Here is a 27,100-nt window from a genome sequence, read left to right as displayed (position 1 = left end):
CATGTGTTTTTTGAAATGGCGCAGCTGTGCACCTCGTCAGAAACGCCGCAGCACAGACGCAGCTTGCGGCAACAGCCAGATTCACGCCACCAAGGGCAGTTCTCCTATCACGCATCATCCACATATAACGCCACGCGAATTCATAATTTGGTCAGTCTCGTAATTTACGACGACTGGTTTCTCCCGGCTGGCGACTCGGTCCTTTGAAAGTATATGCTGTCGTCGCTGTTGGCCAGGACTTTCGCCACTGAAACCTAGCTCATTCATCGCATTTAATTGTCATTCACTTCCAACTTCTCACTCGATTAGGTTGATGTGTTATCCTCCTAATAAATACCTTGACCATCATTATATTGTTACGGAGCGATCCATGCATGGATCAACGCGATGCTTGGCAGAGCGACATAGACGACGATGAGGACGCTAGCTCTTGGGCCTGATCGGACATCTCTTGCCCTAGCCTCCTCGGTATAAATTTCGTAAATATATCCGTCGCTCTATCTCGCTTCCCTCACACTTTGGTGGAGGTGCGGGGCACGTCTTGCCTCGCAACGGAACTTCGCAGCGGCCGTCGTTTCGGACATCTGTCTGCAATGGCGGAAGACACAGCATCTACATCAGCGCCCGCCACTTCAACGGTCCTGCTTGTGCGACCCCGGGATCCTGGCACGTTCTCCGGTTCCGGTGACGTGGACGTTGAAGACTGGCTGGCGGAGTACGAATGCGTGAGTAAGAACAACCGATGGGACCCTACCATGATGTTGGCAAATATAATCTTCTACCTGACAGGCACTGCGAAAGTATGGTTCAATAATCACGACGCTGATATTGGGAGCTTTGACACCTGCAAAAAAAAAACTCTGAGAATTGTTTGGGAAGCCCATTGGCCGGAAGATCGCCGCTACAAAGACGCTCGCGTCACGTGCGCAGACGGCTACTGAGTCTTACGTCGCGTACATGGAAGACGTATTAGCGCTATGCCGAAAGGCCGACGCCGAGATGCCGGAGGACGACAAGGTTGGGCATATCTTGAAAGGGATCGCCGACGACGCCTTCAACCTTTTAATGTGTAGAAATTGGTCTACAGTCGACGCTATTATAAAGGAGTGCCGGCGCATTGAGCAGGCTAAATGCCGGCGCATTGGCCACTCATTTGCCCGGCTTCCCAACACGGCGGCAACGTCCTCTTGCGAAGACCGCACGGCTGCACAACCGTCAGTTCCACCAGATCAGCTGACACGTATTGTATGCCGCGAACTTGAGTCCATGACCCCTGCTCCTGTTCACGCCGGTGACTCGAGCTCGATTACGGCTCCATGCGTTCAAGCCATTGTCCGGCAGGAGCTCGCCAACATGGGCATTCACTCTGTGTGCACCATTGCCAGCCCAACACAAACTTCGTGGCGTCCGCCCTCTTCTTATCAAGAGCAGCGATACGCTACTCGATATCGCGACCCTGCTGCGTGGCGAACCCCTGACGACCGACCGATATGTTTGACTTGTCATCGTATCGTCCACGTCGCCCGTTATTGCGCCACCCGTTGGTCCTCAGCGCCTCGAACGCTGTCTACCCCTTACCGCCGTCCCGAGAGCACCCTCTTTCCGCCTTCAACCCAGTCATATTTCCCCAAAGCCGATGTTTCCCCCAGGATAAGTAGCCGCTCACCGTCGCCGCGTGGTCACCAGTCAAGCTCGCCTCCAGGCCGTCGCCCGTCGTCTCGCTCACCACAGACTCGCCGCCCGTCGTCCCCCTTCAGCCCTGCTCGTGCCTATCAGGAAAACTAAACAATGCAGCGCCCGGAGGTGACGCTGCATTGACGACTGCCACCACAAATCCTCTTTTGACGCTGCCGACAAGACGAAGCTTGTTAGATGTCGATGTGGACGGCGTAACTATTTCTGCGCTCATCGATACAGGAGCGCACATCTCTATAATGAGTGCACATTTTCGTCGACCCCTTCATAAAGTGCTCACGCCTGCCGCCTCCCGCATCATCCGCGTCGCTGATGGAGGGATTCCTGCCGTTCTTGGGATGTGCACCACCCGCGTCTGCATTGCTGGTCATCCCACTTCCGTCGAATTGGCCGTTATCTAGAAGTGCCCCCATGACCTTATCCTCTGCTTTGATTTTTTATCCACTCATTCTGCCCTCATTGATTGTGCGACCGGTGCTCTTCAGCTTGAGCTGCCCCATCCTCCCGACAGCCCAGCCGACATAACGCCACGCTTATGCTCTCGCCGCCACGTTCGTTTGCCACCTCAAGCTGCTACATACGTTACTTTGACGTCTTCACGCGACATTCCCGATGGCGACTACGTCTTGTCCCCGATTATTGACGTCCTGTTAGCCCGCGATGTCGTCCTGGCTCACACCATTGTTTCCGTTGCTGACAATACGGTGGTCCTGCCGCTTCTTAACGTCAGCCTGTTGACTCAGGTTATCCCGCAAGGCATGTCGCTGGTGACCATTTCCGCGCTGGACCCCTGCAAGATTGCCGCTTTGGATGCCGATGTATCGCCGCCTTCTTGCTCCACTAACTTTGCGCCTTCGTCTCTCGACGACATTAACAAGAGGATTGCTCCCGATTTGACCCAGGCGCAAGCCCAAGATCTCTACCGGGTCCTGGCGTCCTATCGTGGCATCTTTGATTTTGACGGCCGCCATCTATGCCAAACATCTGTCGTGGCTCATCTAATCAACACTGGTGACGCCACTCCTATACGCCGACATCCATATCGCGTATCGCATCACGAACGTCAAGTCATCCAGAACGAGGTCGACAAAATGATTACAAAAGACGTAATAGAACCTTCATCTAGCCCGTGGGCCTCCCCTGTCGTTCTTGTGAAAAAGAAGGACGGCAGCTGGCGTTTCTGCGTTGATTATCGTAATTTTAACAAAGTCACTCATAAAGACGTCTACCCTTTTCCTCGTATCGATGACGCCCTCGACTGCCTTCATGGAGCCCAATATTTTTGTTCCATCGACCTTCGGTCTGGCTATTGGCAGACTTCAGTCGACCCTATGGACCGCGAAAAAACTGCCTTTATTACGCCCGATGGCCTATACCAATTTAACATCATGCCGTTCGGACTGTGTAATGCCCCAGCAACTTTCGAACGTATGATGGACTCTCTGCTGCGGGGACTTAAGTGGTCTATCTGTCTATGCTATTTAGACGATGTGATTGTCTACTCGCCTACGTTTGAGAGCCACCTCACCCGTTTATCCGCCGTTCTTGCCGTCTTCCGAAGAGCCGCCCTTCAGATGAACTCCACCAAATGCCGTTTCGGGCGGCGCGAGATAATTATGCTGGGTCACCTTGTGCTATGCTGGCGCAACCATCACCTCATCGACCCCTCATCGCCTACGGAACTTCGCACTGATGCCAGTGGTCATGGAATTGGGGCTGTTCTTGACCAAACACAGCACGGCAAGGAACGTGTCATCGCCTACGCCAGTCGCGTTCTGTCCTCGGCCGAACGAAACTTTTCCATCACTGAACGCGAGTGCCTGGCTTTAGTGTGGGCTGTCACCAAATTCAGACCTTATTTGTTTGGCCGAACTTTTTCTGTAATTACAGACCATCATGCTCTATGCTGGCTTTCGTCGCTGAAGGATCTGTCTGGACGTCTTGGCCGCTGGGCATTACGGCTTCAAGAATACTCGTTTGCTGTGCACTACAAGTCTGGACGATTGCACCCGGACGCTGATTGCTTATCCCGTCACCCTGTCGATGCTCCTGATCTCATTGACCCTGACTCCGATGCCTGCGTACTGTCCATCCTTGCTTTGGATATCCCCACCGAACAGCGCCGAGACGCGTCCTTACAGCTCCTTATCGACCGTCTTACCTCTCCATCACCAGACCATTCCGTTCGCCTGTTTGAGCTACACGACAACGTTCTGTATCGTCGTAATCTCAGCTCAGATGGCTCAGAGCTTCTGCTTGTCCTACCTCGCCATCTTCGCTCTAGTGTTCTTCACCAGCTTCACGACGTACCAACTGCCGGTCACCTAGGTGTCTCGCATACTTACGCCCGCATCCGACGCCGGTTTTTCTGGCCTGGCATGTACCGTTCTTTGCTCAGCTACGCCGCTGCTTGTGAACGCTGCCAACGCCGCAAGCGTCCTTCAGCGCTGCCTGCAGGCCAGCTACAACCTATTGATATCCCCGCAGAGCCATTCTTCCGCGTCGGCCTTGGCCTTCTAGGTCCTTTCCCTACGTCCATCTCGGGAAACAAATGGGTTGCGGTCGGGACAGACTACGCCACGCGCTTCGCAATCACCAGGGCTTTACCGACAAGCTGTTCTACAGACGTCGCTGACTTTCTCCTACGCGACGTAATTCTACATCATGGCGCCCCTCGGCAGCTCCTCCCCGATCGCGGGAGGTACTTCCTATCAAGAGTGGTAGATGACATCCTTCGTGCTTGCTCCCCTGAAGATAAGCTCACCACCGCTTATGATCCGCAGTCGAATGGATTGGGTGAGCGCCTGAACCGAACGCTAACCGAGATGCTGACAATGTATGTTTCACCAGATCACCGTGACTGGGACTGCACGTTACCCTTTGTTACCTTTGTGTACAATTCCTCGCGGCATGACACCGCTGGATATTCACCGTTTTATCTGTTGTTTGGCCGACATCCTGCATTGCCCTTCGAGACTCTCCTTCCTTCGGCTCCTCACTCGCCTACTGAATACGCCAGTGACGTCGCAGCGCGAGCCTGTGCAGCTCGTCAACTTGCCCACGATCGACTTTCTGCTTCGCAAGCAGCCCAGAACTCCCGTTACGATAGCCGACACAGAAGCGTGTACTTCACGCCTGGCTCTCTGGTCCTCCTATGGTCGCCATACCGCCGCATTGGCCTATCAGAGAAGCTCCTCTCACGTTACGCCGGGCCCTACAAGGTTCTTCGTCAACTCGGTGACGTAAATTACGAAATTGTACCCCAGGATCCTGATTCTTCGACCTCATCGCCGCGAACTGAAGTTGTTCATGTTTCCCGGTTGAAGCCATACTGCTCTTCTAGCTCCTCGCCTTTATAGCAAGCGCCACGACGGCGCTTCAGCCGCCGGAGAGTGATGTTACGGAGCAATCCATACATGGGTCAACGCGATGCTTGGCAGAGCGACAAAGACGACGATAAAGACACTAGCTCTTGGGCCGGATCGGACATCTCTTGCCCTAGCCTCCTCGGTATATATTTTGTAAATATATCCTTCGCCTCTATCTCGTTTCCGTCACAATATAGTCCCCAAGATTACTCATCGGGCAATCAAGGGTCATTGCTTCGTCGACACAGCATTTTATTGAGTCACATGGGCTCATGACGAAATATTGGCAAGGTGGATTATGTAGCTGGACAGCTGTTTCTATAAACACAGTTGACGCTCACGGGGTGAATCACGCCGTAGACGCAATATCCTTCACCATAATCGGCGAGAAGCTTACGACTTGGCAGACAGGAGACAGGACGTAATTCGGATGCTTCTTGATCGGAAAAGATCCGTGAACGTGGGCTTCGACGACAGCTTGTCCTGTGGGATAAAAAAGGAGGAACATGACGCACAAATTAATGTAAAACTCAATCGACGTATTGTGCGCACGGTGGAGAACCAGAGCATTATCACGCTCAACGTTAAAATTTTCATAAACCCTTTTGTAGATATTCACTAAAGTTCTCTTACGTAAGACATTTTTCTCAGTGAGCGACGCTCCGAAGCCCACCAATAATGACAACCTTCATCACGATACAACTGACGCCTTGATGGCAAATCGCAGACAGCGCTTACGTGAGAGAACGAACGGCCGTTTTTACCGTAAAGATTTCATCTACTTTAACTTTACCGTCCATTCAAGAACTCATTTGGTCGTGCCTCGTATTTCTTCTGAGAATCATTTCCGGACGCCAAATCCTATCGCCGCCTACCCACGGGAGTGCTTCATGTCACGCAGTGCATAAGGCCGATTCCAACGATCTCGTGCATACAGTGACACGATTTGGGACTGTAGTACACGCCGTGACTATGTCTACCTCGAACTTAGAGGGGGGAGAGTACAGCCATCATCCGCCCCCCCCCTCCCCTTTACACGTAGCAATGCCGCGACACACCGATTGCCGAGTATCGCTGAAACCGCAAGTGTTGCACTGTGCCGGAATGAGCGCATTGCAACGAAGAGAAATTAAGCATTGTGGGATCCCGTATGCGCAACGCGTTACGCACTCTGGAGAGGTGCGTAATAACTTTGAGAGAAAACACGTGCCTGCATATCGCGATTGCGCACACAATATTTAGGAAGGCGGGCTGGTCAATAATGATGCTTTTCTCACAAAGAAAGACACACTTCATGAGTTCCGCCCTACGTGGGCCACCTGTCCGCTAAGCGGTCGGTTTTGCATAGAGCGGTTCCAAGCGAAAGAACAATCGCTAGTGAACCGTGATAAATAACGCCAGATCGAAGACAACCTGTGATCCGCAGTTATTGCGAAAGAAATTTTTTGCGAATAACGGCGCCAACTGTGTGGGTGAGAGCTGGTATATCAGAGGCCTCTTTGAGATATTGCGATTCGCCATCGATTCGACAATGTAGCAGCTGCACAATTAGCTGTAAAATTCGCTTACTAAGTAAACGAGCATGACGCCACGCGCGCACAAACATGAACACATCTGACTTCATGGCCGTGAGAACACGCTGTCACAACACTGGCAAGACGAGGAGATCCGTCAACGGGGGCGAATTCCTCGTGCTGGCGCTTGCTTTATCGCATCTACGAAACTTCTCGGCTTCTATTGCTAATTAGGCATGCGGAAAGACAGCGCGCTTAAAGCCATCAGCCATCATGACTCGCCCGGATCCCAACCATTCGCCGCAGGTTAGTCAGGCTCACGCTTCAACACAGGGTGCGCTGGACGCGAATACGCTCAGCCGCGCGGACAGACACACGCAGACATGACCAGGCTATAGGAAAATACGGTCGCTCGATCACGTGACCCCCAACATGGTGCGCGCGGCAAAACAAAGCGAAAATATCCACCATACTTCTCTGCCCCCTCTCGCTGCTTGCCCTCGCACCCACAGTATACGGCGAGCTGTACGGACAACATTATCGTACTTAGAGCTCATACAGAACATCACGGCGACTGCGAAAATTTGCCCGGAATATCCATATAATTGTTATCTCAATAAAAATCTCGCTGGCAGCCGGCAAGCACTAAACAATGCTCACAGGTATGACCAAAGCCAGAATTGTGGAGCGATACCATTACTATTATTTTTTTTTCTTTTCCCTCTTCCTCAGTGGTCTGAGCAGCGCTCCACTATACGCTGTTACCCTCATCCGAATTAGCTGTTCGTGAGCCGTGGATAAAAGCAAGACATTGAATCATTGAAAGCAGTATTTACGTGGTAGGTGTAATGCACGGATTTCTTTCGCTTCACTATCACGGCCCATTATGTCCTAGCTTCCAAGTAACTGCAACGAAAGCCACGATCACGGAAAGCAAGTGCCTACGGACCGAATCACTGGCAGCGACAGCATGCGACAACATAAGCGCGCGTTTAAAACGCATCTGTCGTTGAGTGCTCTTTGGGAAGCACAATGAAACGATATATTTCCAATGACCACGCTCACCAGAGAGATTTTGTCCTTGAACTCCTTGATGATGGCTTCCACTGAGACTCCTGTCACCTTGTTCTTGTGCACGGCCCTCTTGAGTTCTTTCCTGGCTTCGTCGTATCTTCCCATAGCAAGGAGCCAGCGCGGAGACTCGGGGATAAAACTGGAAGAGATTGGAGATGGCAGTCAGGTAGGGTGGGAGACGGGTAAATTTCACCTCAGCGGCAGATAGCGTTTGTTCTTTTTTTTCCTTTTAAGAACAGCGTTCTTTGCGAATTCTCCCGAACTTTCCTGACCGTGGCTGCTGGCAGGCTGGGTGCTGTTGCTGTCTTGCCGAATAACTTATACTTAAATAGCCAATATACTTGCATCTAGCCAAAGCCAACTAGCGCTTTAAAATCATGGTCACGTGTTGAGGCTGATGATTTTTACACAGGGTGTTTCTTTCTTAGATTACAAAGATTAAAAAAAATAGCCTGTGGCAGATAGCATAATTCTAGTCATTCTGCTGGACTGCTCGAAGAAACGGATGTTATTGGCGCGAGAAATCAAAATGCACACTTTCTCTAAAAAGCTTTCGTATGGCCGCCTTACGGGAAATATTGCAATTTACGAATTGTAGCCTGTGAGCTTGCAAGGCATATCCATTTGACACGAATTCTCAAGATTACACCAGTTTCGAGATACTCATTCCCAAAGCGTGCGGCGAAATGCTTTGGCAGCCCAGTTACTACTGAGCTTCTATGCATAAAACGGCGTTTCGTTAAAGAAATAGGTGCAAGAATCGTGCGTTTTTACCGCAAGTTTTGGCGGCGACCACTTCTAAACTAGTGCTATCTTCTGCATTCCTCCCAAGTGGTTATGCCGTGCGAACTCGCCTCCTTCAACTCGTGAAGTGCAACATTTACTAACAATAAACATTTAAAAAGTTAAACAATGTATTGTTTTAATTATTAATTATGTGTTTAAATTTATTTAGTAAATAATGTCCGCCTCTTCGAAAAATTTATTTCAAGGATTACAATTGTGCTATCTGCTAAATGTAATTGTTTAAATTCGGTATATTAAAAAAAGTCGGAGTTTCGCCCGAAAGGCGCAGCATCGATTGCAATAGCCAATTAGTATAAAGCTATACGAAGTAAGGATAGTAGTTTTATTGGCCATATAAACTTGTAAACATAAGCATACAAACTAAATTAACAACCATGGCGTCGCACGCACACACGTAAACATGAACGCATCTCGCTCCATGAACGCGGAAGATCGCTGTAAAAACGCTGTAGCGAGGAAGCGCGGAAACAGCAGCGAGCGAATTCATTCTCGTGCAGCCTCTCGCACCAACTAAGCCGCGAAAACAGCGCGCGGCGGACTCTGTCCCCGTGGAAGAGGGCTTTCAAGATAGAGCGGCTTGGGCGGGAGCGCGCGGACGCCCGGGCCGCCCGGTGTACAACGCCCCCCCCCCCCCCCCCCCCCTCCCCTTCCCTAGGATCCTTGGCCGCGACGAAAGACGGCTTGTTTCCTCCCCACTTTCTTCCCTTCCGTGCGCGAGATTGAGCCGCGATCGCTGGCTTACCATCGCACGCATTCACTCGCACATACAGCATACGACACGCGGCGACGATTTTATCGCCCTTGACTTCATACGGAACCTCACGGCGATGGCAGAAATGCGGCAGGATTGTCCGTATAATTGCTCTCGCAATAAAAACTGGCGAAAACGGATAAGACGAAAAATACTATCGCGCTCAGTAGGAAGTAAAACGCGTTAGCGCGTGGCAGAGTGGTTGGGGGCGCGCGTTGTAGCTTATACTGAGCGCGATAGTAGATTAAGAATGATACAGTCATATCAGGTTACAACTAACTCAGCCATGGTGAATAATGCACTATTTCAAACAACCACTATGCTGTATATGAACGTTATCAATCGGAAATAAACCTTTTCGAGTGTATGTTATTTTGTTGAGCGAGATGCTGGATGCCTTGTCGTTTTGTTTTGTTTCTTTATATGCTAAGCATTTCTTTGCCTAGCCAGCGCGAAGGTCAAACGCTGCGCAATCATCGTCCAATCGAAGATACAGGAGAGAGAGAGAGAGAGAGAGAGAAGCGGCGTTGTTCAAAGGATGGCGGTACTTTTCCGAAGGTATATATAGGGACTTTAGCTGATACGGGTGCGCGCGCCACAAATGCATGTGCCACAGTTGCGCTATCTGCGGTATGTTTCGCGTAGGCTTCTACTTGCAAGCCGCGTTTACATGAATGCGACAGTGGCACATCGCACCGCATTGCTAGCGCCTCGCATTCATGTAAACAGTGGTAATGCGCTAGGAAGGCGCATCGCAATAATGCCCGAGGCGATGTACGGGCGGGAGTCGACTCACGCATGTGATGCTACGTTCTTGGGAGAGTTAATGTGCTGCATGTAAACGGCGTCGCATCGCCTTTCCCAAATCCGCTTGGAAATGCGATGCACTGCTGTCGCATTCGTGTAAACGCGGCTGCAGATACAACATTAGCCGCGTTTACATGAATGCGACCACTGGCGCATCGCATTGCATCCATGTAAACGGGGCTAATGCGCTATAAAGCGCGACGCATTAATGCGCCAGACAGGAGTGGATTGAGACGAGTAAATCGACTTTCGGAGTGCATGTATTGACGTTCCAGCGTGTTATCCCCCTTTCGGTGCCCCCCCCCCCACACACACACACACACACACGCACGCACACACACACACACACACACACACGCGCGCGCGCACGCACGCACGCACGCAGCGAAGAATTGACTTTTCAAAGCAAACTCAAACATGTGGTCTCCATGCTTATCCATTTGCAGAGAAATACGAAGTTAAATAAACGCGGCCAGCCAGTGTAGACACAGAAAAGACAGACGTTGGAATACGTAGCTTCAAGATAGGAAAATCCTATTTAAGTATTCTTCCCCTTTATACCCTCTGCCGCCCGATTCATGGCCGATCCCGCGTAGTCGGTTGGGCCATGCATGTAGTCACCCAACCAAACCAAACGTCACGAGTGTTTATAAAGCTTTTGTTGTGGCTCCTGTTACTTGGCCAGGTTTTGTGTGGTATTAGGCTTTTCTAGACTTACTCGTTGAGCTCTTAATTATATTTACGCCTGCTTCCTCCTAGGCTGTTGCCCCGAAATTCCCCCGGTAAGTTTTTTTTTCTCTTTGATGGCCTCTATTCCGACAGATCAATTACCTCTGGATTTGTTCATCCACAGGGGTGTGAGCATGATCCCGGTGGCTCTGGTTGCTTCTAATGGAGGCCCTGTATGGCTGACCAACCCTCTGGCTATTCAGAAAGCTGTACATGCTGCTACCTCTTCATACCAGACCTTTACGGAAGTGTGACAGTTCGGACGCCGAGCTATCGTGTGTGGGTCACCAGACAAGAACTGTGTAGCGGCTTGGCTAAGTGTTCATCATTGGCGTCATTGCCGGTGAGTGCATTCACCTCGCTGATCACCTCGCTTTCACTAAGGGAATAGTCAGAGGTGTTGACGCTGAGCTATCTCCAGCAGAAACACTCTAACAATTGTCTGGGACTGGAGTAATCGCTGTTTATCAATGCAGTCGGGTGATAGACAATAAGAGGGTCCCAACAGAATCGGTGATTGTAACATTCGCCAGGAACTTCCTGGTCAATAAAATCAAACTGTTTTTACAAGCATGAAAGAATCCCGCGAATACACGCAAGATGCCTCGAGCGGCCAGTCGCGCGGCAGTTATACGTGTATCCGCGGGCTTCTCTCATTCTTAGAAAAACACTTTTATGTAGCACGTATCCAGCAACAGAAAACTGCATCGGGAGTCTTTCTTGTTGCTCTACAATGTTGTCACTGATAATTTTCATCTAAATATAATATTTGAGGAGTTGATTATTTAATTAAGACTAATTATGTAATTAGACTGAACGCAAAAAATAAGCGATGGCACACGACATTACCTTGCTTCTGCCCAGGAACGTGGCATTTGCACATTTTTAAGTCTTGGTGCATGATATAGTTGGGACACCCGGTATATACGAGCTGTGAAAAGAAACATTAAAACTTCAACTTTGCCTGAAAAAAAAAAAACGAAAACTGAGTTTCGCTCAAAGTGCGAAGCAGTGCTAGCAATATACGTATACAGCTGAAGTGAGCGTAGTCTTTCACCGCCACCTTCTGTAGCCTCGTTCCTCGTGACACTCGCCCTTGATTCAAAAAGTCAATCGGAACGCCGGCCGCTCCTCGTCCGTGCTTCAATGCAAATCTGGAGGGAAAATTTTGTAGCCGCATGCTCTCGAAGACTACCGAAGTACACTGATACGATTGAAGCTAGGCATGTTCCAGAAGCAACTCGACGTCATTGGATTTATCGAAGAGCGTTACTGAAACGAAGTGCCGTTTTTATTTGATGGGCGGCGCCATGCTCCGGTCTGTGGAGTCGAGCAAATGCAGGACGAGTTTCGAGTCGAGGTCCGTTCGGGAATACCGGGTTCAGCAATGCGTACGTGTTTTCTGGGGTCATGCTCCGCAGTGTCCAGGAAGGGCGCGCTCGGCCCAAAGACGGGTCAGTGTGTTTTACTGGGTGCGAGTTTTACTTTTGCGTTTAATTTAGTTGCTTTGCAGGTCGATGTCGCCACCGCCGTATCGCTAAAGTGTTGTTTTGTAGAATGACATACGTCGAAATAAAAAAGAAAAAGAAAACATCATGATTCAGGACTGCAGCATGCATAGGCAGGCTGACCACACGCACTTTTCTTTTATTTAAAATGACCTCGTGACGTGTCTCACTGCAGGTAGCGATATTACACTGCGGCGATTCGTACATTTTAATAGCTATAAAGCGCTGCCGACGTGCAATTTTCTTTTCACGAACGCGAGCGCTCGGGCATTCGCAAGTATTTCTGTCAACGCGGAAATGCTCCCTTGTCCGAAGCTGTCGTTTCGGTGGTTATGAGAGTTACTACAAGGTAAATATACCTGGTAGCGAAGCTTCCATAGAAGCCCATACGTTCAAAACATGGCGGTTCATCTGCGGTTCATGGGGCTTAGCGCCATCTGTGTGAGGAAGGAACGCTAAGGAAAAATAATTTGACGTCATACCCGTTAAAACCAGAAGTGACGTCATTTTGTTCTCAAAGGCGCGAAATTTGTTTTGGAAGGCTGGCCAAGGTAGATATACCTGGTAGCGAAGCTTCCATAGAAGCCCATACGTTCAAAACATGGCGGTTCATCGGCGGTTCATGGGGCTTAGCGCCATCTGTGTAAGGAGGGAACACTTCTGGCGGAAGAAAAAATAATGTGACGTCATATCCGTTAAAAACAGAAGTGACGTCATTTGTTCTCAAGGGAGTGAAATTTCTTTTCGGAGGCCTGCTACGAAAGACTGCAGGCCAAGCTCACTCAGCCTTCTTCTTACAGTCTCAGACGATACCGTGAGTGAGAGCGCTTCTCGGATATCCTCTGCACTTTGAAAAGGATCAGCCACGATGGCGGCCGTAATCAGGCGGTCCTCTTCCTCAGTCGTGGCCCTTGGACGCCCACTGCGCTCCATATCTGTGAATCTGTCATCGTCGCGGAAAGCTTGAATAATCCTATTCACGGCAGTCCGGCTCCTGTTGGTTCGGCGGCAGATTTCGCGCTGAGGTATTCCCTCTATAAATAAACGCACAATGTGCCTTCTTTCGTCAAGTGGAACACGCAGTGGCATCTTTCCAAATAGGCAATCCCCACGTGGCCTGAAGCAAGTCTACTACGTTTTCAGCGACTGATGCGAAGATGCGCCTATGTGTGAAAGAAAATTTTCTATGCATCCGCTTTTTCTTTATTTTTGATGACAGTGAAACACCTCCCTACCCTTTCTCTCAAGACGCAGAAGCAGCAACACTCATTGGACCAAGATGCTGCCAACCAAAGTGCGCCAGTAAACGTCGCGTAAAAAAATCGTCGCAGCGCTTCGTGAAACTTATCTACCCACTGGCACACCAGTCGACAAAGGTTGCAGTGATTGCTCCGATACTGCTATCAAGCCAGATATGTGGCGGTCTTATCGCAGACAGCGCTCTGCGTCAACACAACAAACTAACAATGTCATGCACGGGAATAAAAAATTAACAGGCAGGCGAGTACCAAGAGGGCTCATATCCGAGAGAGCGCCCCTGTCGCCGCTAGGTGGCGTACTGCTAGGTGGCGCGGATAGGCAGTCTGGCACGCGCTCGCGTGGTCCGCAAACTTTTGTGGTTGACTGTACCTATTTTGTAGATTGTAATACCTTGTAGCAAATATATATTACAGCTAGTAACTCGCTTACTCTTGTGGACCATCACGAAAATTCAGCTTCGGCCATTCGTGCGCCATCGGGGGTAGTCCGTCATTACTTGTGCGTATACACTGCGCATATATTCAAGTGTGCGCCCATTCACTTATTCTTGATACGTCGGCGATAGAGTGGGCGTAAGCTTTCCTTCGATTTGGGACAGATGTGTATAGATAACGTGTGCGACACTTACTATGACAGGAAGCGGCGCTACTCTTTTGTCATTGTTTGACGAGTGGTACTCACTCTTGCCGACGTTCTGGGGATGAAGCCCTTTCTTTGAAGGTTAGCGATACAAGGCTGGCTGATGAGCAAATTTCGGTATCCTCGAGAAAAGCCGTACATCACGAAGTGCCGGTAACACGTTCGGACAGTTGCAGCAGCGGTCCGCGAACTTGGCCACACAGATTCATTCTATTCTTATGCCAGTAACTATTTTTCCAGCCAACTACTGCACACGTCTTCAATCCACATGATTCAATCAAGCATGATTGGAGCACAGTGTGATAGCGAAAACTCAGTTGCATTTCCGACAGCTGATCGCACAGAAGCAAGGTAGAAGCAGTAATGGTTTCGTATTCGTGCGCGGTCGCTGAGGAGACGTATGGCGCGCCGCCGTGAGCGCCATCTCGTTTCTCTAAAACAAACTGCTCCGCGAAAAGGGTCAATATTCAAATGCCCCGCCATACGACTTGATGGGCGTTCCGAGCTTTCAGCACGGAAAGCGATGCAGGAAAAAGTCAGCCGTATACGCGTGTTGAAATCGCATCCCCGCACAGAACATACTTTCTTTGGAGGCCGACGAACGCTTTGGGCGTAGAGTGCTCGTCCTTTCGTCGGACGCCAAGCCCGTCCGCCAGCGCTGTCGCACGAAAACAACTAAATTAAACAATTATCTGGTGGTCGCAACTTACAGCTTTTGACTGAATAGGTTAAGAAACAATGAAACTACCCGCGTCACCAAATTTAGGCAAACGTCGGCAAGTAAAACAACGCAACATGTGAGGGGGGCGTATTGTAACGGGTGAACTTACGAGCGCGTCTTTCTGCACACTTCAAGAGCTGCATTGCATTGCAAATGATATCGGTTGCTTCAACGCCTGCCGCTATCGTGGGCGCTGAAAAAAAGGTATTTATTGATAATGATGAAGTAAAACAGAATTGTCTCTTCTTTTCTCGCCATGCGTATATAAAACTGTTTAGGAACCTTATTTTCGTTGAATGAATCTAACTGTGTCTTGCTTTAATTAAAAACGTTTTTTTCTTTCCCATTGTTTGTTCCCTCCAAACATAGACGCGCTTCAATCGCTGCTCCCATAACCACCCTTGCCGATGTCGCTGACAATTTGTTCTGAACCGCTTTTCGCCGGACGCTTCGCGACCTATGTGAATCGACCTTGGGCTGGCCATTAGAGCTGTATCTTCAAATGCCCCGCCATTCGACTTGATGGGCGTTTCGAGCTTTCAGCGCGGAAAGCGATGCAGGAAAAGTTCAGCCGTACGGGTTTCGCAATCGCATCGCTGCATAGAACATACTTTCTTTGGAGGCTGACGAACGCTTTGGCAGTAGAGTGCTCGTCCTTTCGTCGCACGCCAAGCCCGTCGGCCAGCGCTGTCCCACGAAAACAACTAAAGTAAACAACTATCGGGCGGTCGCAACTCACTATTTTAACTGAACAGTTTAAGAAACAGTGAAACTACCCGCGTCACCAAATTCAGACAAACGTTGACAAGCAAAGCCACGCTACATGAGAGGCAGGCGTGAACTTTTCGACCGCGCCTTTCTGTCCACTTCCAGAGCTGCATTGCATTGCATGTGATAGCGGCGTCAACGCCCAAGGTAGATATACCTGGTAGCGAAGCTTCCATAGAAGCCCATACGTTCAAAACATGGCGGTTCATGGGGCTTAGCGCCATCTGTGTGAGGAGGGAACACTTCCGGCGGAAGAAAAGATAATGTGACGTCATATCCGTTAAAAACAGAAGTGACGTCTTTTTGTTCTCAAAGGCGCGAAATTTGTTTTCGGAGGCCAGCCATTACAGCTGTATATTCAAATGCCCCGCCATACGACTTGGTGGGCGTTCCGAGCTTTCAGCACGGAAAGCGAGGCAGGAAAAGGTCTGCCATACAGGTGTCGAAATCGCATCCCTGCACCAAACATACTTTCTTAGGAGGCCGACGATCGCTTTGGGTGTAGAGTGCTCGTCCTTTCGTCTGACGCACAGCCCATCGGCCAACGCTGTCGCACGAAAACAACTAAAGTGAACAGTTATCTGGCGGTCGCAACTTACTGCTTTTTGACTGAACAGGTTAAGAAACAATGAAACTACACGCGTCACCAAATTTAGGCAAACGTCGATAAGCAAAACAACACAACATGTGTATCGCAACAGGTGAGCGTTACGAGTGCGCCTTTCTGCACACTTCAAGAGCTGCATTGCATTGCAAGTGATAGCGGTGTGAACGCCCGCCGCTATCAATGGGCGCTCTTGCGGTGGGCGCTGAAAAAAGGTATTTATTAATAATGATCAAGTGAAACAGAATTGTCACTTCTTTTCTCGCCATGCATATATAAAATTGATTACGTACTTCATTTTCGTTGAATGAATCTCTGTTGTCTCTGTTTAATTATAAAACGCTTTTTTCTTTCCCAATGTTTGTTCCCTCCAAACATAGTCGCGCTTCAATCGCTGCTCCCATAACCACCCTTGCTGATGTCCGTGACAATTTGTTCTGAACCGCTTTTCGCCCGAAGCTTCGCGACCTATGTGAATCGACCTTGTCAACGCCCGCCGCTATCGGTGGGCGGTCTTACGGTGGGCGCTGAAAAAAGGTATTTATTGATAATGATCAAGTAAAATAGACTTGTTCTTTTTTCGCCATGCGTACATAAAATTGGCTAGGAAATTTATTTTCATCGCGAAAGCTTCGCGACCATCTAGATCGACCTTGGTTACTATTTCCAGGGTGGGTGGTTACCACGCCAGAAGCCTCTTTTAAAACGAAACTTTTCCTTTATCTACAGCCTGTTCGATAACGGTTCGTAACCAAGAGCATGTTGAGTCATAAGCGATAACAGAACATTCAATGTCGCCTCATAACGAACCCCGATTTACAGGTACATCGTGTCTTCAGCAGACACTGCATTCCATTACTATCAGTGTGGTGGTCACATAACTGCAAGTCTTGCGCATTTATGTACACATTACATGTAATGCACATTACATCATTTAAGATGCGCTGTTTTTCTCCTTTTTGTTTTTCTCTTCTTAATTCGTAAAACTGAAAACGAAAGAAAATTTCTATATTTCATAAAATATCAGAAGGGAGTTTCTTTTTTTTTCTTTTTTATCCCCCGAATGCTGTGTCGGTACAATGCAGCCATTTTTTAGCTCGATTCTAGGGCTCTCTCATCATTCACCGTTCACGACCTACTTTGCCTTATGATCTCGCGGGAAGAGTGCCGCTCGGACCATTGACGAAGCACGAAAAGGAGAAGAACAGGAATAGAACCGTTATACACATTATCTCTGCCTTGGTGTATCCGATTAGATTCGAAGGTCTTCGTAATCGAACACTCATAGCCACCACCGTGTGCATGTTCGCCGTGTGTGTACTTACAACCAGTTGACGACACCGCTGAGCGCAGCGATCGTGATGACCCCCTGGAAGAGCATCCAGTCCCGAAAGAGCCACGCGAGCCCCGTCATGGTCAGCAGCCCTGTCGTCCAACCGCTGGTGGAGATGAGCGAGCCCAGAGCCCGGTGGCGGGCCGACAGCACTTCCATCGCTGCGTTGCAATTGTTACCATTATTGTTTTTTTACTGCGAGTAACTATCTAGATATACGCAGATGCGTGTTTCGGACAGATTTTCGTGACATTTTAATCAATTTTACTGTTTTGTCTAGTCATCACTGCGGCTGTGTCATGATTGAAATTGGCGCAGACTGTGATGTGTAGGGGCTTTAAGTCGCGCAACTGCCTCGTGATTTTTTTAAAACTTCCGGTTAGCCAGCGAATCTCTCTATCACGTTATCAAATATTACTGCCCTATCTCGCTCGTGCGACCTCGTGGGAGGCACCGCTTTGAGGTGTGCAATCACATGGAGCATTTCTACACACTCCGGGTGGAGGCATGACGTTTATGCTGGCCTTTACAAAAATAGGTTTGACCTTTCGGTCACTTGCGAGTCACCAACCAGTCACCCCAGTCACCTCCCTGTGGACTTGACCTTCCTGTATACCTAGTCTGCAGATTTTCTGCAGACAGCCTGCGGACTTGTCTGTATAATGTGCGTGCACGCCCAGTGCGTGTGTGTGTGTGTGTGTATACATATACGAGTATATATGTTCTGAACCATGAAAGGCTTGATCATTCAAAAAACGGTTTTGCCATTTTTACATTACAAAAACTTTGGCACTGATTGCTACAAGCAAAGTCTGACAATGGCAGTAATATAAGGCAATTAATTATTTAATTGAAATAAGGTAATGGCTTCATAACCTGCATTAAATACAGAAGTTGTACTGTGGGTCGATTCACAAACTGAGTGTAAGCATACATATATACAGGGTGCCACACAACGTCATGCGATCGTCGAAAACGTGGTCGCTTTTGGCGTCGGCCAACAGATGGCGCCACTGTCAGCACGGGAGTGCCGGTAAAATTACAGGTGCTACTATTTTTCCTTCTTCACCTGTCGGCATATCGCTGCATGTGCGTGCGCGCAGCATCAACGCCGGCCGATGTGTAGTTTATGCGTGTGTACGCCGTGCCGACAGAAAGTGTGGTGCTTTTTCTGTGTATGAATGATCCAAAACCCACCCCTGGGACCGCGTAATGTAGTTTGCAGTATCTTTCGTGTGCTACGCCGATGGTTATCGTAGTTAGGCCCGTTCGCACTTTCTTTGTTCCCGGCTCGTAAAAAGCCTCAGGTACTCTCGCTGCGCTCGCATCGGATCACAGTGCACGGAAGAATTTGTTGAAAGTCGGGCTATCACGTGCTGTAGTTCATCTACAATTCTACGGTGTTTACGCCGCATGGGCCGTGTACCGACGGTTCTTGCCGCGGTACCTGTACGATGCCGCGGAACTTGTGACACGATGGAGCGGTTGCCGAGTACGCCTGAAAGGTAAGTCCAGCGGTTGCGCGAATTCTTGTAGTCCGTGAAGTGTACATTGTTATACAGATCGCAAGATGACTAGTAAAGCTACAAAAATGATAGATGTGCTTTCCGAATGTTCGTTGTTTTGCGGCAGCGCAGATATAGCATACAGTTTCATGAAAATTGCCCTGAAACGTGTTCATGTTGGCTGAAGCTTTACCGCTTATTTGCTTTCTTCTATGAAGTGTGCTAGCTCCGAGGATTGTTTGATCTGAATGGGCACAAAAATTCAAGCAGGAAAAGTTACCGTTTGTGTCCGTAATTTGTCAGCGAGAAATATCGTATACATATTTCTAGAAGTGCTTCGATGTGTCGTCTTCACGGCTAACGACGGCGTGAGATGGCACCCGATTGCTGTGTCTGACGCATTGCCAAATTTTAGCGTATATCCAAATTGTTCCATTATAAGAATGTCGTCAGACAGCCTGCATTTCTTGTGTTGGATATCCTGTGTGTTCTCGTGTATTTATAAAGGTTTCTGATTTTACTAAGACGCCGAGATTTCAACAGCAATGTTTCTTTTTAAACGAAATATTTTTTTATTTTGTCTCTCCTGGAAAGGAGGAGGTCTGTTCTTTTTCAGCGCATCGTTTTTTGGGATATCCAACCTGGCCCTTTTCATTCGATCACTCCAGAGGCTTTTAGCTCTACTTTCCCCGACTGTGCGGCTGTTAGCAATCTAGAGCACATGCTCTGGCGATGCTCCTCGTTACAGGGGCCCACTCGCATCACGGAAGAAGAATGGAGCTCTGCCATCCAGAACTCAAAACTGTCAGGACAAACTTGGGCTGTCCAGAGAGCCCACGATGCGGCGGTTAGGCTCGGCCTACCTGTCCCAATATGGGAGCGGCCCGCAGCTCTGCCCTAGGGCTGGGCTTCTCAGGACCTATTTAATAAAGTTCTCTGTCTGTCTGTCTGTTTGTCTGTCTGTCTTTCGTTCTTTCTTTCTTTCTATCTTTCTTTCTTTTGGGATAATACTTTGTTGGGCCGCATAATGAAATTAGGTTTTGGAACGCTTTTCAAGTGCTAAAGAATTTTCTTCACAGTACAATTCACATTTCACTTACTACAGATCTGCGTTTGAGTGAAGCTTTTGATAGTAGATTGATGTTTGCTGCAGTTCCATTTACACGTTTAATACCCGCCTGTGATGTAATAATCGGATTTGTACAGCCAGATGCAGCTTCCTTTTCACAATATAACGAGACTTTTCACAATATAACATGATCTTGTTAAGTCGCAAATATGCAGTTTAATCAGAGATTACAGTAAACTGAAATTTTTTTATTGTTTAGGAAAGTCACGATTTTGGTGAGACAGAAGTATCTCTGCACTTCTTACGAACCTCCGGCACTTCTCCAACCTGGCAAAACGGCAAAGCGTCTGATCTGCATGTTGCGGCAAGGTGTGTACGAAACGGTCACTGCCACTTAACGATCTGTAGGTTTTGTTGGTATAATTCAAACCTAGCAACTCTCTTGAGTTGCCCGAGAAAACCAGGAGTACTTTGGTTACCCTTATTGTTACAATTTTTTGTAGACTTGTAACATCCATGCCTGCACAGATTCTGTGTTTTTAATCATATTTCCCTACGTAGTCAAAATTGTGTATTGCATTTTTTTGTTGGTGCAGTGGGTATTGATTCCCATAATACTACTGAGAGAGAGAACTCAGAACAAAAAGCCACAAAAGGTGGTTTAAAAGTGTTCGAAGCCTGGAATTCAAATTCCGTAATACGGCACTCTGGATTCCAATTCATCTCTATTCCGGGTCGTCTCTGTTGACTTACCAAAATTCAGGACCAAAGTTCAAGCGGCGTAACCGTTTTATTTGGCCAATATATATGGCAAGACATTGTTCCTGATATTGGTTCAGGGTTCTACTTCCCAAGATATGTCCCTAAATTATGTCTCTAAAATTCATTTTCCTTCTTTTACAGAATATACATGCAGCAAGTTGAAGTGCGCAGACCTAAAGTTGAAGAGCGCATAGGCTCCATGCTGCAGAAAATGGGGCCCAAGAGCCACTGCTCTTCCAAGGAATCAAGTGGCAAGTAGATATTCTAACTCACTACTTCATCGTTCGTTGTGCTGGGGCAGGCACTGTGACACACAAAGGTAGTGTAAGCAAAAACAAATGACAAGTGAAGTGCGAACTGTCAACTGAGTTTGGTGAACAAGGAAGAACTTATACCCGTAGCCATTATCAGCTGGCTGCCGGTTATATGTTCTAGAAAGGCGGAGATAAGATAATCATAATGAATCAGAACTGACAAGGTGACCCACTTGAATCACATCGAGCCGATATTATGTTGGAAATTGAGTGACGATGAGGTAGAGCCACAGACGGCTCGTTCACGCAGGCTTCAGCACCAGCCACAACTGTGCAAACTGATTCCCATATCTCTCTCGTCACTTTGCGCTTGCTTCTGAGAAGGATTTCCGCCCTGTAAAAAGATGGTGTGCAACCGCATCTCGTGCAGTGCACAGCCAAGTTGCCTGTGTATTTACTAGGCTGAGAGCATATCTGTGATCCCAGAGCTTCTGATTCCAGCACCGGTGCATAACGTAAGCGCAGTTGCATGTGAGCGGTACTATGTAAATGACTCCCGCTTCGCACGCAACATGCCCCCAATTTTTCATGTGCGAAGAGGCAGTGTTTTATAAGATACCACTCACATGCAACCATGCTTACGTAGAATAAATGTGCTGGTGCTGGAATCACAGTCTCGGGTAGCACAGATATAATTTCAGCCTATAGTAAATGCTCCAGTAAACTTAGCTGCACACTGCATGAGATGCGTTTACACACCGTCGTTTGAAAGTACAAAAATCCTGCTCACAAGCAAGCGCGCAAAGTGATGAGAGAAATACGAGAAGCATTTTGCATGGTTGCGGCTGCTGCTGCAGCCTGCGTGAGTGAGCCATCTGTGTCTCTATCTCATCACCAAACTCAATTTCAAACATAATATCGCCTCTATATAGTTCGAGTGGGTCACCTTGTCGGTTCTGATTCATTCTTATTACCTTTTCTCTGCCATTTTTAGTGCATGTAACATCCAGCTGAAGCTAGCGGCTATGAGTATAAATTCTTATTCATTAAACTCGGCTGCCAGTTTGCGCTTCACTTGTGTGTTTTAGCTTCCACTAACTTTGTGTGGCACAGCGCAACAAACGATGAAGATAAATTAGCGCCTTTTTAAAGCTTTGCTTACCTTAATCACTACTTCATTCCTTGGAAGATATATTTTTAGTTCGAACCAGGCAGCCATGAAGAAATCACAGACGAATAAAGAGTGCAAAGAATACTATTGCATCTGTTATTTCATTGCATGCGTGCATGCATCCCAGTTCCCGATAGGTGGGCTACACAGATTTTCCCAAGTGTCTGCTCATTTTCTGCATCCTGTGACCACAGTCACGACAGACTTTCTGCAGACATGCTGCATCCTGCGGCTACACAGGCTGAGCAGACTTTCTGCAGAAAGGGTGTACCAATTTCACGCTGGGAGGTGACAGGAAGTGACAGAAAGTCTGTCACCTGTCTGCACGTATTATGCATCCCCGGTGACTCAAAGTCTGTATTATTTCTGCAGCAATAGTGCAACATGTTTTGTAAGGGGGTGGCCTCGAGGCATATAGTTCAGGAGTTGCCTCTTCCGTAGCCATTCATCCGCGCATGACGAGCGGATGAGTGGCTACGCATGAGCCGTGCGCATGACGAGGACAGAAAAAAGAAAAAAAAAACATTTGTCGGCCCTTCCACTCCGTGGAGATCGTTAACCAGCGAAGCTGAAACGTGCGGCCCTGGTGTTTATCGCTGGGCTAATCCCGAGGGTTCGTTAGAGTATTTCTCCATTATGAGGTTACAAACACCTTGTGCTGCGACTGCGAGAACGACGTCAATGACGGTATGCCCGCAGTCCGCCGTTCTGACTTGCGTTCGACCTCTCGAGTTTGCTCGGTGGCGTGGTTAGCGGAATTCGCCCCCATTGCCGCTTGCGATTCTTCGAAATTGCTTCAAAATTAAATCTGTCGGTTACGTAAAACAATGAATGGCTCATACCTCCTTAAGCAATGGCTCATACCCCCGTAAACGCGGCCTCCCCATTACGACGACAAAAAAGTGAAATTCTACGCTGGAATGATGAGCGGCAACGCCACCAGTTGTGGAAGCAGACGACGAACGCGGGAGCTTGTGGCACGAGCGCGTGCCGAACACGAGCACGAGCGCAAACCGAGGGGCGCCAACGAGCCAGCTGCGGAGGAAGACAACGACGCTCGAGTCTTTGCTGATGACGATAGTTTTCTGTACACAGGCGATTTCGCCTAGCCATGGACGATTTCTCCTAGACATATAAAGCTTTGCTCTAAAAAAAGAGGAAGCCTGGACCGAACATGCGATCGATGGGGATGTCCTTAAAGCCGTTGGCATTTATGTTTAACTATGCGTTTGTGCAGCCGCTCCTTACTTCGTCGACCTCGCCGTGTAGTGACGAGGCCGAAACTATACCTACAAGTCGCCCACCTATCTCTAATATTCCAAGGAACTCTTCGCATCTTGTCTTGGCGTGGTGAACAACAGGAACAGCAACAACGACCATATGAGCGAACTGCCTGCGTTCAGGTTACTAACGCGTTCTCCAGACAGGCAGACAAATAACTTTATTAAATAGGTCCGGAAAAGCCCTGCCATGGTGATTAAAATGCCGGCTTGTCGACCTTAATTTACAGCGATAACAGCTACGGGTCAACTCTTTAGTCGTGCTAACATACACCGCAGGCGCCGGTGTCCGTCGCAAGAATCTCAGTGTGCTCTGCTAAAATCTTATGAAAAAACAAACAATAAAAAGAAGGTCGTGATGCCCCGCGAGATATCGAACTCCGGACCGTCAGATTGCCCACGTGGGTCAAGTTGCGCGGCCAAATTTCGCTTGAAAGGGGTTCATTGAAGAGTGGTACATATCCAGTGTCACATAGTCAGTGACCCATGTTCGTCCAATGGTTGGTTTGAGCACAATTCCCTCGGGAAAGAAGGCCGATCATCTACCCATTATACACCATGTACTATCGAGTGGCCAAGTTGGCGGCAAAAAAGGCAAGAGATATAGAGAGAAACTCAAACATTAGACAGTGCGAAAAGTATCCTGAGAATGCTGATCACAATAAAAACCACCACCACTCTCCCATCATAATCCACCCCACCGACGAGGGCCCCCCTAGCATGAGTGAGTTAGCCCACCGCTCTGCGCGAGAACTGACCCACAGCGCCGAGTCAGAGACACCCTCTTCGAGTTCGGACCTCCTGGTGCGAAACACGTGAGAACCCTTAGTCAAAAATAACGACATCACCAAGCACTACCAGTTAGGCTGGAGGACATTGCCCCCACCTCACTCCGAACTGAAACGTTGCCAGGCAGTCGTCTGGCGGCAACTACAGACACATACCTTCCCCAGTCCGGCGCGATTGCGGCACATTTTCCCCGCGCAATACCTGATTGCTCTTTGCAAGTTATGTCAGGCAACTAGAGCGACACTCTCGCACATGTTGTGGGAGTGTGCTGTTATAGCAGCGAAATTGGCAGTAGCTTCGGAGGCTCTTGCGTCGGAGTGGGCCGCCGCTCTGCGCAGGTCCAACCTCAAGACACAAAAGCGGCCAGTCCAGCGGACCCAGGAGGCGGCGACGAGGCAAGGCCTCGAAGTCCCCTCATGGGACATCTGAGCCCGGGTCGATAAACTTCGCCGGATTTTAATAAAGTAGTCTCCATCCATTGAGACCCTTACATGCACATAACTGAACGCTATAACTACACCTTTAAAGTTATCATCATCATCATCATCATCATCAGCCTATATTTTATGTCCACTGCAGGACGAAGGCCTCTCCCTGCGATCTCCAATTACCCCTGTCTTGCACTAGCGTATTCCAACTTGCGCCTGCAAATTTCCTAACTTCATCATCCCATCTGGTTTTCTGCCGACCTCGACTGCGCTTCCCTCCTCTTGGTATCCATTCTGTAACCCTAATGATCCACCGATTATCCATCCTACGCATTACATGGCCTGCCAAGTTATAGGCCTACTTAAAGATGTGCTTGGTGATGGGCTCCTAAATGCAGTAGGAGGTGTTCTACTGTTGTACTGAGACAAAAAAGATAAGTTTCCGGGCATTATTTTTTTTAAAACAGAGCCTTTTAACTGTGCTCCTCATCATTTTGCTTTTTCATGGCAAATATACGCGAGGATAGATTTGTCCAATCGGTTGACTAACTGCCATATACACAATGCACATAACGGCTCAGCGAACAATTTCCCACCTTCCAAAAGCATAGCTCTATATACCGGTATAGGGTCATTACATCAGAGATGTGGCTAAGGGGCCGATATGTTGTACGGCCTATGGCTGTTGGCCATCACGCCCCTGGTTGTAACATTCCCCGCAATATATATTTCCATCTGCTCAAAGCACAAAACGAAGCAGTAACCACACGGGAGGAGTCGCATCGCCCACTCACTTTTTCATCTTTGTTGGATATGCATCGTGTTTTACTTTGGATGATCGAGATTCCTGTATATACAAAAAAAGAAGATGCTGTAGACAAAGCTATGCATGCAGTGAAAACCTAGTCAAACGTCCTCTGTGGTTGGTTGTGGCGAACTATCGAAGCTGCCCTTCCTGCTCTCGCTCATTTCCGCATGCCGGCGACTCACGGTAGCTTCAACGACCTGCTGCTGGCTCGGGAGCGTCAGTTGCAGGTCAAACTCTGGGGATGTAATTCGAAGACTGCGTAGCCAAGTTTGTGAGCTGCAACTGAGCGAAATGGGGTGGTGCACCTGGACGTGAATGGGTTCCGCTATCTCTTCACCGATGTAATGGGCCGCTTCAACGGTCATTGTGAGGGATCGGGGCGCACCTTCGGCGATGGCCGTTTTCTCTTCTAGGTAATAATCCAGCGCTGAATGGACTTCTTCCGAGACCAGATTTGAAGCTCCATTTGCTTGTCGGTGAATAGACGGCGACCGTGGGGATCCTTGCAGTGTTGTCATGTCGCTGTTCGGGTTGACCACCGAAGGGGGACTCTGGGGCTCGAACCATCGTCCACTGCGGTAATGCTCCACGCTACCTCGCAGATGTTCAGAGGTCGCGCCGCTGTCCACGTCGGCTGGAAGAGGGGGTGGAGCCTGCCCGAACAGTCGCTGCCGTACGGATTTTAGGGCATCGCGCCGCCTTATCAAAGCCTCCAATTCGAGGCGTTCGCGTACTTCCTCTAGCCGTCGGAGGCGTGCCGGACGGTTAGACCAAGTGTCCGTCGGCGCATGATGAGGGCAAGCAGCGCGCGTACCAGACGCTTGAGGTGGTGTGACTGCAGCAGCCTCGGATAGAATGTTACCCGACCTGTCGTGATTGAAGGCGCGCGCGGCGCTGCATTCCACCGCTCCCCACAAGACGGTGAAAATCTGCCTCAGTGCGTTCCATAGGTGCCTCGGCGAAAACACATCGCCTGGCTGGAAGGACAGCTCTACGCAGTCAAGGTTCCGTGGTGCCATCCACTCTTGGTGATGCCCGGAGGAGTGTTCCGCGTCTGTGCTCCCCAGGGCTAGCAGGTGTCTGCAGGGACGGTCCATCGCCGTGAAACCACTTGCACGTCGGTTGTAGTCACGCGAGCTGTTTGTTCGAATCTGAAATGGCGCAACCCACTATGGGGTACAGGTCAGAATGGGACGGCAAGAAGGAAACAAGAACGGAAATAGTTTTTGTAAAATATAACAGCAAATAATGAACAGATAAGTAAACCAGAAAACACAGAAGTGATGCGTTGATTAATTCTGATATGAAACTCAGAAATCTAACAAGAAGATAGAGCATCACTTATGTTCGTGTGGCTGAAACCCACTACCCAGACTCCGAAATACGGGACATCTGGGGACTTAACGTGCTGTCCAGAGTAGCGAAGGCGATCCTCCAAACAACCTTTCCCCTTTCT

General features: G+C 48.9%; 1 protein-coding gene across 1 annotated transcript in view; it reads right to left on the bottom strand.

Annotated features, from left to right (window-relative positions):
- Positions 1-27,100, bottom strand: part of LOC119437749 (organic cation transporter protein) — a 119,622-nt gene that overhangs the window by 32,158 nt on the left and 60,364 nt on the right. The window contains exons 6-8 of the mRNA XM_037704727.2: positions 17,571-17,739; positions 7,643-7,790; positions 5,461-5,546 (exon numbers count right to left, since the gene is read on the bottom strand). Coding sequence (XP_037560655.1) covers positions 5,461-5,546; positions 7,643-7,790; positions 17,571-17,739 — 403 coding nt within the window. The remainder of the gene's footprint in view (positions 1-5,460; positions 5,547-7,642; positions 7,791-17,570; positions 17,740-27,100) is intronic.

Source organism: Dermacentor silvarum, chromosome 1 (assembly GCF_013339745.2).
Source record: "Dermacentor silvarum isolate Dsil-2018 chromosome 1, BIME_Dsil_1.4, whole genome shotgun sequence".
NCBI classification, from domain to species: Eukaryota; Metazoa; Arthropoda; class Arachnida; order Ixodida; family Ixodidae; genus Dermacentor; species Dermacentor silvarum.
The sequence above is the reverse complement of the archived record's forward strand: the minus strand, read 5'-3'. Positions and strand labels throughout refer to the sequence as shown.